We start from the raw sequence: 13178 nt of genomic DNA on the forward strand, positions 1-13178 counted from the left end.
CATGTGAAAGCTTGGCAGCACCTGGTGCCACGGTAACAACTGTGGTGGTGCTTGCCATTCATTTTAAGCGATCCAGTGGGAAGGGCCCACATTCTTGCTCTTTGCCATGAACTACACTTCTCGTGGGCTACTGTGGTGAGATGGGATGAAGTGAAAGAAGGGCTGTTCGCGTGTCACTTCAACAGTATATATAGACTCTGATAGCCAATGTGGAATGCTTCACGTGCTCATTTTCTGCTCATTTTCTGCACAGGTGTTTAAGGTACAGAAGCCTTCGAGGAAAAGAAAGCTGACAGCCCCAGATCAAGGCTTCTGAAGCTGATGAAGTCAGTGATGGCAGCACACCCTTGAAATTAATTGACTACCGGTACTTGCTTAATCACTCACCTGACTGATATTATGAAATGTCTTAACACTATCTATACTCAGGTATGTAGGCTCTGTTTGTTTTCACGTCTTCACCTTGGGTTTCACAAGATATCGCTTGAGGAGCTTGAAGCGGCCGTTGTGTTTGGTCTCGAGCCTTCCTGTGATACTGCAATTCACCTTTGCTCATATTCAAATGAGAATGACATAAAAGGGTTTCATCGAAGTCAGCAACTTCAATGATTACTTCATTTTCCCAGCTGTCATTGCTGGCCCGTTGAATAATTTTGTTACGCACAGATCTCAACAAAAGAAGCAGCAGGAGCAATTTTGCATCTGTTGCTGCTAGCAACTCTGGAGGGGCAGCAACATTGGAATTAACTATGTGGTTTAAGCTCCTAGATTGCCAGTTGGTGCCCCTGGCAAGCTTTTAAGCTGCTTGCCCAGGGCTTCCTATCAATAGGGCAGGTGGGCAGTGTTAAGACTCTGGACTTAATGGTCTTCTTGTTGGTGGGGATTCGTGGACTTCTTCAGGGTCCTGTTCTAATGGCATCAAGGTCTCCTCCCAGTAAAGGTAGCAGAATTTGTGCTGGACCTTTCATTTTTAAAAGATCAAAATGACAGTAGGCATTGTTTCTGTAACAGAGCAATCCAAAAGCATGACCCAGAAACATTGCACATCACATAGCTGGTCACACAGCACTCAGAAGCACATGCCCCAGCCTGCCACTGTATCACTCAGTTGTGATTCATATGAGATTCAGGATGAGGGACACATCCAAGTGCTAACAGCAATCTTGTCTTTGTGATGTCATGCCTTTCCTAAGTTTAAATTGCCTACCAATTTGCTCTACTGTAATCTTGCAAAATTGTTTTAAACAGAGCTCTTGACCATGTTAAGGTTAACTGATTCCCCTGACTTCATTCCCCCGCATGGAGGTACATTTTAATTTCCAAACTGCATTTTATTTGCAGAGGTGGTGTATTCTGTCAGCCTCAGATCTATCACTTTCATTGGGTGAACCCAATCTCTAGAACTATGATGGGGCGGCGGGCGGGGGGGGGGGGAGCTTTGCTCTATGCACTCTTGGAGTAGCATTTATATTTTATATCCCCTATTTTATATCATTTATATCCCTTCCGGTCTTCTTCTGTCCTTGAAACTTCACCCTCTATTCATATGGAAAGTGTTCCAACTCCGTGATCATTTTGATTGTCTTTTTCTGCACCTTTGTCAGCAGCAAGTTTTATATAATATTTAAGGCCTCAGTGATGCAAAGATGTCTGGAACTTGATCCCGTCAATGAATCATCCGTGGGGAAGCCAATCTACCTCAGAAGAGGCCATTTCCATCTGAGGTGGGTGTGTTGTGTATATCCTTAAGAGTTTGTATGAAGTAAATGCTGAAAAGCAAAGTCTCTCTCTCATATGAACTGACAACCAGACAATATTCATCCTCCCAGCACCCTTTGCAACAGCGAAGCAAATGTTCTTGGATCGTTTGCTAACATTACAGCCAGCTAGTTAATCAGGTGTAACATGAAGCTTTGACATGATTTACAACATGCTGGTAGCTTGTACTGTAACTGCTTTGTACTGCTGTATGTATTGTATAATAGTGTTAAGCTGTCCTTGGACAAGGCTTCATTGTAAACATGCTATCTAGCTCAACTGGGATATCCTGTAAAAATATTATAATAAAAACAGATTCTGACATCACTGTAAAGAGCCAGTGTTCCCTCTGCCCAGGACTCAAAAAAATACACTCAGCTACTGTCTGTAAAGAACATTAAATGCGGTCATTTAACCCTGATAGCACTGAGCTGGTTGCCTTCTCAGAAAAATTAACTTCCAATTGGTTGGACTTTCAGCCCCTCCCCCCCCCATCCACCACTGGATAGTTCTCTGGGACAATGCTGAACTTCCACCAATCAAATCTGAATGTTCCAGTCACTTCAAATCTCTGGAAAGGCCTTTAGCTGCACAATACAAGCGCCAATGTTGGCAAATGTACCAGAGTGTCAGAAAGAATAATGGCGAGGAAGCTAGCATTCCATGGGCTAAAAGTACATTGTGGAAGCAAAGCAAGGCATTGTTTTAAAGTTATTAATTCACCAAGGAAGGTTGTTCCACTTCCCCAACAGTTTAATCTTCTCATAATTACATTGCTCCTTCGAATGACTTTCTGGCTAAAACTCAAATAGCCACCTTGGCCAAGGATCGTGAAATCCAGTGTCAATAAAGTCATATATTTCGTTTATCAGGATAGATTGGCTGAATTCCTTAATTTCTAGCCCCCACATCCCATCATGTTATATTCCATTTCTGCCCCATTCATACCCCATAACAACTTGGAAGGACAAGGCATTGCTGTATCTGTCTGTAGTAACTGTTTCCAATGCAGCTTCATCAGCCTGATGCATTGTGATGTTGTCGTAGGTCAGCTCAACATGCCAACGCTTGTTGCAGTGGGTCACGAGATTGCATTTGTGTGGCGAGTTTGTATGAAATTCTAAGTATTCATTGGCAGTCACATAGAATCATGTTGAAAGGGACCCTGAGGGTTTGTGTTTCATTTTGGACAATGAGGAACAGCAGAGACTGGTGTCTTTATGATATATATAACCTAAGCCTAGGATGGAGGGATCCACAGCATTTATACCTCAAGAGGTTCTGCCTTTCTCAATAAGAGTAGCAAGAGTAGCATTGGATTCAAACAGACCCAAGCCATGGCTCTCTGATTCTCTCTCTCCAGCCCGTTACTTCCTTCTCTGTTGCATAACTCCTAACACTAACCTGTTCTAAAACCCATAGCTTCCCTTTGTCTGTCTAGTGAAAAGGGCCTCACCTATTTGTAGCCTCACACTGAATTCCTTTGATGCTTTGTGTTCTAAAGGCTCGTAACCTCATGCAGGATGCCAGCCTGGCTTAATTAGTTCTTAACACAGGCTTCCTCAACCTTGGCCCTCCAGATGTTTTGAGACTACAGTTCTCATCATCCCTGACCACTGGTTCTGCTAGCTAGGGATCATGGGAGTTGTAGGCCAAAAACATCTGGAGGACCAAGGTTGAAGAAGCCTGTCTTAACACATGTCAATTTCTTGGGATTTATAAGTGTCTAATACATGTTAAGATGTATTAAGCTAGTTTTAGAATTTAATTAAGGCTGGTGTGTTAAAACTTGTTGCTAGACCCATGTGTTAAGATACATGGGTCTAACAACCAATTTTAACACACCAGCCTTAACTGAATTCTAAAACTAGCTTAGTCTGAAATTTAGGGTGTCTTGCACAGGGTTTTTGCTGCAAAACAACTGCAACAGTTTGGCACTGGTTTGGAGGGGATCCCTAATTATTCATAGTTAATGTTAGTTAAGAACCCGATGTTTGAAGTATCAGCTGCTCAGTTTGTGGAGAGCTTCAAACCAAATACTTCAAACCATCTAATAGGTATGTATGGTTCCATAATCATAGGCTAATATTTTGTTAACATCAAAAGTCAAGGCTAGGGTGGGAGTGAACACACACACACACACACACACACACACACACACACCTGACTTCTAAAGTTGGTAGGATGCACTCATCGCCTTTTTCAACTCCCATAATTATGTTACATGGTTTGTCCACCCACGCTTGCGTAGGCTTGCAACCTTTGTGCAATACAAACTTTTCCACATCATGGTGGAAAGTTATAGAGTTCAAGTTATAGAGTTCAATTAGAGTAGACTAACTCTTGCTCACCTTTACAACAAAAGTGGCACCAATATTAGCTTCTCTTCTGCGGCAAATGACAACAAATGACCAGGTTGCCTGAAAGGCTGCCTACCATTGTTAAGAGCTAAGGTCACTTAGGTCATGGGGGAAATTTAACTTGTAGCACTACACCCTACAGAGTAACATGGGGTGGTGACGTGAAAATAGGAAGTTTCTGTCATTGCTCCTGAAGTGTGGAATGCCCTTCGCTCTGCCATAGGTGAAGTATCATCTATCAGTTGCTTCAGACAACTTGCAAAAAATGCACCGGTTATTCCTGAATTCTTGTATTTGCTTGTCAAGCTGCCTTACTCTTTTTATTGTACAGTGGTACCTTGGTTCTCAAACTTAATCCGTTCCGGAAGTCTGTTTGACTCCCAAAACAGTTTGAAAACCAAGGCGCTGGAGCTTCCGATTGGCTGCAGGAACTTCCTGCACCCAATCGGAAGCCGCGTTGGATGTTCGGCTTCCAAAAAACCTTCGCAAACCGGAACACTCATTTCCGGGTTTGCGGCGTTCAGGAGCCGATTTGTTCAGGAGCCAAGCCGTTCGACCACCAAGGTACCGCTGTACTGTTTTCTTGTTTTTATATTCATTCTGTATGCTGCTAGGGATTTGAAAAACATTAAGCAGCGTAGAAATGCTTCTAAATAAATAAATAGTTGGGTGGGAGCAATTTTCACCAGCATGGGTCAAGGAGCAAAGGTTACCTCGTTGTACTTGCTGGGGTCCTAATCTAGATCCAGCCCCTCCCTGTGTGAGTCCTAAGATACAGGCCATCTCTTTAACACAATGTACAGGTTGAGGTGGCCAGCATCCAGAAATGTGGGAATCTGATAAAAGCAAGGAGAGCCGGATGTACATGGTCGAAGTGTAGACACTTAAGATGTTAACTAGACCAACACAGAAGGAAAGCAAGTGTTCTGAGCCCTTAGTCAGAGGTTTTATCTCAGAATACATGGTTCTTCTGGATGCCCTCCGTGTCAGAAAGAAAAGTGCAATTATTCTCTCAGAGGCTGCCATTTGAAGTGAGTCTGTAGAGCAGCAGTCAATAAAGCAGCCACTGTGTCTTAAAATACATTTTGGAGCCTTTCCCATAGACACTGGAACAGGGGCCTACATGTAGGCCAGGTTGGCCTCTGCCAAGGATGGAGGTCCTGTGGGGAGGGCACAATCTGCCTCACCAATTTGGCTCAGAGTGGCTAGGAGCCTGCCCGCTGGTCTGCACACTCCCTGGGCCTGGGGAAGTGCTGGTACAATTCCTTGTCAAGGGCGCAAGGGAGCCTAAGTACACCTCTGTACTGTAAACAGAAGTGCAGCCATCCTGGACCTGGTAAAACTAGACTACAATCTTATTGTGAGTTTCCTGAGATTTCCTCTCTTTGCAGAAGGTTTAAATTTGTCCGGGCAAAGGGTTCAGCCCGGGCATAGCAGCCAACTCCTAGGGGCCTAGGTCCCTTCAGCCCCCAAAATAAAATATCTGAGTTAGCTGCCCCCACCCCCCCAGTTGCTGAGCATTGCGATTCCAATGGGTGTGTGCCACATATTGTGATCAGTTATGCAGGGTGGGGCTTACCTGGGCTCCCTGCAATATTTTATTCAAGTTTGCAGCTGTGGGCCCAGGTGTCCATCAGTGCCTGGACAAAATGTGGGAAAGATGAATAGGTGAGAGCCCCTCTGAGCAGGTGCAGAGTGCATTTCCTCCCATGACCTATTGAGAAACTACTAATGAGATTATATGAGCAGGACTCCTGAATGTAAACGGCTGTGTTTCTTGAGCCTCGGCATCTCCCAACATGAGGAAATTTAGAGGGAGATGCCATATTATGGTTTGTTTGTGTTTGTGTATGTATGTGTGCTCTGGAGGGTAGGACTCGAACCAACAGCTTCAAGTTACAAGAAAGGAGATTCCAGCTAAACATCAGGAAATACTTTCTGAGGGTAAGAGCTGTTGGACAGTGGAACGGTCCCCTTCCGAAGGTTGAGCAATCTCCTTCCTTGGAGGATTTTAAGCAGAGGTTGGATGGCCAGCTGTCATGTATGATTTAGCTGAGATTTCTGCATTGCAGGGGGTTAGACTAGATGACCCTGGGGGATCCCTTCCAGCTGTACGATGCTATGATTCTAAGTCGCATGGAAACCTTCGGGTGTTGACAGAATATGCACACCTCGCAGACTTAAACATATAGAATCAGAGAACAAGAAGAACATATGTTTGAAGAAGATTGGAAAACGTTTATGGAATATATGGGAAATGATTGCGTACAGCTGAAAACGCTGGCAGCACTGAGATACAGTAAATTCAACAGTGTAAACAAGTTTGGATGGATGCAATAAGGGAATACAGTACTGAATGGTATGGTTTTTGTAAAATACGCAGGGATTTATGATCTGTAAAACGAAGCACGGAAAGAGAAGAAGGGAAGTCACTGATATCTTAAGGACGTGGAATGAGCATTTTAAACTGTGCAACAGAAAACGTAATAGAAATTATATACTGTACGAAAAGAAGAAGAAACCTTCGGGTGACAAGGACTATGAAGTCCAATGAATGAATGAATGAATGAATGATGTAAACTTCCCCCCGCGCCCGCCTCAGCCGCTGGGCGGCGCTCCCCACCGGTTCGCCTCCGCCGCCGAGGCGCGGGGTCCGGGCGTCTCCGCAGCGCCCACCCCTCCTGCCGGCCGAGGGGCGTGGCCGCCCTGGCCGCCGGCTGCTTCGGCAGCGGCTTCCCTTTGGCTGGCGGGAGAAGCCGGGACGACCTCTCTCTTCTCTCTCTCTCTCTCGCCGGAGGGAGGTTTCTCCGCCAGGCGCAGAGGGCGCGCGTGCCGCGGAGAGAACGAGAGGAACCGAGCGCCTGGAGCTGCTCCCGTCGGATCAAGAGGGGGAAAGGTACGCCAAGAGGCGCCCGTGGAACTCCCCGCGGAGCTGCTTTGGGGGGGGGCACCCTCCTGCCCTCCCCCTCGGGCGCTGCTGCTGCTAGATCGCGCGCCTCCAGGTGCCCCGCCGCTTTGGGGGCGCGCGGGGCTGAGTTTGGAAGGGGATTGGAAAGCGGAGTGGGGCGGGGGCTTTGGAAAGGGACTTGGGTAGGGTGCTGGTCCAGTGCTGCTGGGTCAGGGGCTTTTGGAGAGGCAGTGCGACCCCCCCATCCACCACCCCCCCGCTCTGGGTGGCGAAGGGCTGGCTTGGGGAGGGACTGGCTTGGAGATCAAAAGGGCGCATTTCCCCCCCGACGTGAGGGCAGGAGAGGGGGCAGCTCGTGTTGCTTAAGGGAGGCTGAGAGGGAAGGGGAGAGAGGCGGCTTGGGAAGGGGCGAGGGTGGTGGTGGATGAATTAAGGGAGCTCGAGTGGTCTGGCTGAGGATGGGAAGGACCCTTAAAAAAAAAAAGCCCATCCTGTGGGTCTCGAAGATGGGGGTTAAGGGGAAAAAATGGGGAATCGGGGTTTGGAGACTGAAGGTGGGAATAGGGTGGTGAGGGGAGGTCCTTTGGGGAGGGGGGTCGCAGGAGATTAGGGAAAGGCTTGTTTGGGGTTTGTGTGATGACGGTGAGATTTGGGAACACGGGCTTTCGAGGGATCGGGTATGGAGGCAGCGTTAGGATAGAGAGGCTACTTTGGCTCTGTCGGGGGATGAGCAGAGGAACCAGGATTTGTTGAGTTGCTGTATGTGTGGCTGCTGGTCTGTGATCCGGATCTGCGCTTTGGGACCGGGCACCTGGGAAGTAGGTCTAAATGGAATTCGACTAGGTCATTACACACCCACTTTTAGCCTTTCGCCTCCCTCCCCCTTCTTGAGTTTGATTTCGAAAGGAACTCTTGGAAACATGTTGCCAGGGCTCAGCGTTTTCTAGGAGCAGAGGGGGACTTAAAGTTTAAAGCCACGCGTTTGGTTTTCTCCGGCGAAGTTGGATGGGGGCATTTGTAACCCCTCTTGTGAAATCGGTTCTCTCCTCCTGCATCTCTTCTCTTCCCTGCCTGGTCTTTGTTTAGTCTCAAGGACTGGATGCGAGAGAGAGCGCCTTTCTGTCCTTCATGTATGTGTGGCGCCTGCAGAGGGATTGAAACCAGATTCTGTGACTGCAGATTTCAGTGTGTTTAAGCCCTGGAGCCACTAGGGTGCCCATGTAACTCTTTGTCTTTAGAGACCTTTTGTCCCAAGCTTTGGACATCTGTGCCTTGTGGAGGCAGGGCGGGGGACTGTTCCTTTTGTTTAAGAATCCAGAGGTAGAAATTTTTAGCTGCAACAAGTTCTCTGCTTAGCAGCAAAGCTGCAGGATGGCATTGGGTAGAGGCAAGCTGCTGCTCTGCCTCTCTTCTTGCGTTTACTACAATTGTCACCTTATTTATGAACAGAGGCTTTGTGCCTTAAAACAGCTGTAGAGGAAACAGAAAATCAACAAGTGAAGCTTTTTTCTGCCATAGAGATGCAGTGGTGATAGGAAAAAAACACGAACTTTTTTCAGCATATTTTCAGCTGTTCAAGTTTTCAGTTACTTAGGAAAGCAAATAAAGAAGGAAAAACAATTCTTGTTGCATTTCTGGCTTTATTTATACCCCCTCCCCTTTTCATAAAGGAGACAAGTTGCCATTCAGAGTAAATTTCTTTGCATGGTCCATTATCAGAGTTATAACTATGTTCCTTACTTGAGAAAAGGTGGCTCATGTTTAAGGGAGTGCCTGAGTGGGAAAATCATATGGAAATAATTGTTGAGTTCATCAGTTGCACAATAGGTGACATTGTCCTAGAGTACTTTTTCCAAAGGATTTTTCTCTACCTCTCATACTAGTGTTGAAATCATCAAGGCAGGCTTGCAAATAAGACCACAGAGATTACTAGCCGATCAGCCTGTATACCTGTGTGCATTTGGAATTTGTCACACACTGCAGCATGAATTGGGAGGTGGGGGAGAAGAACCAACCACCTTCTAGTTGAGGAACTCTTCCAGGAGTGGGGAAGCTGTGGCCCACTAGATGATGCTGGATTCTCCTATCAGCCTCATCCAGCATAACCAATGGCCAGGGATGATTATGGGAGTTGTACAACACCATTTGGACAGTGACAGGTTGTCCTCCAACATAGGCTGTCAGGATAGTGGTTATTCAGAAGTTATCCTGGCCCCCGGTTGGGTGCTCAAAGTACTCTGCTTTGGGACACCATCATCCTGTGAACATAGCTCAGTTGGTTGGAGCATGGTGCTGATAATGCCAAGGTTGCAGGTTCGATCCTCGTATGGGACACCTGCATATTCCTGAATTGCAGGCGGTTGAACTAGATTGATATGCAGAGTGGGGCAATGAGGAATCTATAGTAACATGTAGCAAAATGGCAGCTCAGACAGCTGATGGGCAGTAGGGCTGGGCGATATCTGGTTTTCAACATTGTGATATATCACCAGCTAATCATTGTAATATATTGATATATCACAGTGTCTGAAATAAGTATGGAGCTATGTAGAGGCATTGGCTGGCTTCATGGGTATTACCACATTGTGATTTTTGCATAGCATGCACACACAGTGATTTGCAATATATTGCCAGGTCAAAAATTATGAAACCGATATCACAATATGGACTTCAAACTAGTTTTGTATGATACATTGCTATATCACCCAGCCCTAAGGGACTTGTCTGTCATAGTTGACTTGTTGGAGTGAGGGGGAGACAGTAACCAGCTGATGAGCAGAGACTTGAATCCTCCTCTTTCCAGGAGTTTGCTTCAGCAGCGCGTTCCCCACAGGGAACAAGCTGATGAAGTATCACCAAACAGGATTGAACGCCATTCATCAGCTGATGAATGGAAACTTCAGTTCTGCTCTCTGGAACCAGTTGAGCATGCTTTAACCCACCCCCTCAGCTGATGAGGGGGCTAAACGCCAGTTCCCAGACAAACTGAGCAGCATTACAGTGGTGCCCCGCAAGACGAATGCCTCGCAAGACGAAAAACCCGCTAGACGAAAGGGTTTTTCGTTTTTCGATGCGCTTCGCAAGACGAATTTCCCTATGGGCTTGCTTCGCAAGACGAAAACGTCTTGCGATTTTTTTCGCTCCCCCCTTTTTCTAAGCCGCTAATAGCCTTTTAGCCGCTAAGCCTTTAAAAGCCGCCAAACCGCTAATAGCGCTAAGCCGCTAAGCCGCTAATAGGGTTGCTTCGCAAGACGAAAAAACCGCTAGACGAAGAGACTCACGGAACGGATTATTTTCGTCTTGCGAGGCACCACTGTATACTATACCCCTTTCTCATTAACGGATGAGAAGGGGGCTAAATTCTGCTTCTTTGGGGAACTGGTGGAGGTGACGCCATTCATCTATTGGAGTGGTATTAGCTGATTGGTGGGCATGGGTTGGGGAAAATGGTTTGCTGGACCAAATTGGTCCCCCCTGGCTGGTGGGCCAAAGGTTCTTCATTATAGGGGACGTGGGTGGCACTGTAGTCTAAACCACTGAGCCTCTTGGGCTTGCTGATCGGAAGGTCAGCAGTTCAGATCTGCGCAGTGGGGTGAGCTTCTGCCAACCTAGCAGTTCAAAAGCATACCAATGCAACTAGATAAATAGGTACTGCTGTGGCAGGAAGGTAAACAGCGTTTCCATGCGCTCTGGCCTCCGTCATTGTGTTCTGTTGCGCCCAAAGCGGTTTAGTCATGCTGGCTGCATGACCTGGAAAGCTGTCTGTGGACAAACACTGGCTCCTTTGGTTTGAAAGCCAGATGAGTGCCGTGCCCCATAGTCACCTTTGACTGGACTCAACTGTCCACGGGTCATTTACCTTTTACCTTTACTCCCGGTGTATAGGAACAGCTGTAATGCTCTGGTGTCATTCATTGGGGCTTTGATAGCTGCTCCAATATATGCAGAAAGTTTCGCAGCCAGCCCACTTTGCTTTAGAGTGCTTCGCTTTGGAAGAGGTCTTAAGCATCTTGCTTTGGTTTGGGATTTGGGGTTTGCCCAAACTGGATCCACAACCCAGTAGCTGTTCAGTTTAAAAACGTATAGTCTGGTGTTGGTCTTGCAAGCACTAGGGGGTTGACTTTTAACAGATGGTCTGAACGGGCTAGGCTGAAATCATTGTCAGTGATGGGTGTCATTTCACTATTGAAAAGCAAATGGGATGAGTAATTGCCTTGCAGCTGTATTTATAGAAAAAGGGTTGTGAATTTTCAAGAAAACAGGAACTTTTGGTATCTAAGCCATAAGGGAAGATGTGAAATGTAAATGATATTCTAGAGAAGATCAATTATTAAAAGTGCTTAGATTAACTCAAGTGTGTCATCTCCAGGCACAATTTGACTCCATCTGTCATGAATGTCTTGTCTGCAAGCTTATATTGAAGCCTGGTGTTTAAGGATGTGCTTCAATATTTTAAAGTTGGGGACCAGAGCTAATGTTTTAAAATACGTAGAATTCATTTCTGTATTCGCAAGCACTTTATTGATGAATGAGCTGAAATGTATTTTATCAGTGCAAATAATGGGGCTAACAAATATAACAGTTTGAACTGAGATGTGCACCATATTTCCTTTGCCTTCTCAAATAACCCTCGTGGATGCAGTGTTAAAATGTTATTGATTATTTGCTCTGGGATGATGGCCCCAGTGTCCCATTAAAGCCCTGTCTTTGATTTGGAAAGGCCTTGAATTAAATTGGCATACACAACATGAGGGTAGCATACCTACAGAGCTTTCAGTAAGCACTAAAGCTGCTTGACAGAGAAAGCCATAACATTTATGGCATAAATCAATGGCTGTTCTTCAATAATTCAGAAATAATTACATTAAAAAACACACACAAATGCAACAATATGTGGGTGGCCACCAGTATTATCTAATTTTCTTCTTGCTAGAGTTTTGATCCATTTCCAAGAAAGTTACTCAGCTTACAAGTTCCTCAAAAGACATGGAGGTGGAACGTGTAAATTCCTTCAGTTTTAGAAGTGAGTTGATGCACGCATCTCCATCCTTTGTATTTAACACTAGTAATTACTCTGCAACATTTTATGTTTCTGCAAAATGCAATAGAGAGCTACTCATCTGACCCCCCCCCCCCAAATCATTTAGTCATTTACTTCAGCCACTTGGGCATGTATGCTAATTTTAATTCTTACTCCACAAGCATCTTAGTCATGACGCACCCTGATATTCCTTCTCTCGGCTTATTTTATTTGTTAATGTTTTGGGAATGTTGGGAGGATCCTGGGAACCACACTTTGGCCTAGGTGACTTTCAAGCCCCCTACCACCCTTGCTTAGCAATTCTAGGATCACTGCCTTCTGAAACTATGTAGAAATAGTTTTTTCTTGTTCCCACAAAATTGCAAAGTCAGGCAGGTGAACTGTTTGAGTCATGACCCTTTCCCTCCATACGCCAGACTACCATTGTCTGTGAATCTAACAAGGCTCTAGGTGACCAGCCCTCCATTATGTGAATCATTGCTTTGTCAAATCCTGTTTCAAAGGAGAGGTTTTTCCCATAATGGTCTCTGTTGGTCTGGCACATCTGCATAGTAGGGCAGTTAATAAGCTGATGGTCACAGAAAACTTCCTGGGCAGCATACTTTTAGTCCCAACGTGGGGTATCCTTGTTTTGGTTGTCCATGTATACAGTGGTGCCTCGCAAGACGAAAAGAATCCGTTCTGAGAGTCTCTTCGTCTAGCGGTTTTTTCGTCTTGCGAAGCAAGCCCATTGATGGATTAGCGCTATTAGCGGCTTAGCGGCTTAGAAAAAAAGGGGGGGGGACCGCAGGAACTCGCGAGACATTTTCGTCTTGCGAAGCAAGCCCATAGGAGATTCATTTTGCGAAGCACCTCCAAAACTGAAAACTCTTTCGTCTAGCGAGTTTTCCGTCTAGCGAGGCATTCGTCTTGCGGGGCACCACTGTGCAGTGGTACCTCTGGGTAAGTACTTAATTCAATCTGGAGGTCTGTTCTTAATCTGAAACTGTTCTTAACCTGAAGCACCACTTTAGTTAATGGGGCCTCCTGTTGCTGCTGCGCCGCCGCTGCACGATTTCTGTTCTCATCCTGAAGCAAAATTCTATACTTGACTTCATTCTATGCCAATAAT

General features: G+C 45.9%; 1 protein-coding gene across 5 annotated transcripts in view; it reads left to right on the plus strand.

Annotated features, from left to right (window-relative positions):
- The first annotated feature begins 253 nt into the window (after positions 1-253).
- Positions 254-13178, plus strand: part of MYO1B (myosin IB) — a 147291-nt gene continuing 134366 nt past the window's right edge. For 2 of the 5 annotated variants that reach the window (XM_081201906.1, XM_081201908.1), the window contains exon 1: positions 1634-1724. In XM_081201906.1, coding sequence (XP_081058032.1) covers positions 1639-1724 — 86 coding nt within the window. In that variant the 5' untranslated portion in view covers positions 1634-1638. Of the gene's footprint in view, positions 368-1604; positions 1725-6811; positions 7015-13178 lie in introns of those variants that run through there. The other 3 variants (XM_081201904.1, XM_081201905.1, XM_081201907.1) reach the window with 3 other exon arrangements.

The sequence above is a fragment of the Podarcis bocagei genome (genome assembly GCF_964188305.1).
Source record: "Podarcis bocagei genome assembly, chromosome: 1".
In the NCBI taxonomy this organism is placed as follows: Eukaryota; Metazoa; Chordata; class Lepidosauria; order Squamata; family Lacertidae; genus Podarcis; species Podarcis bocagei.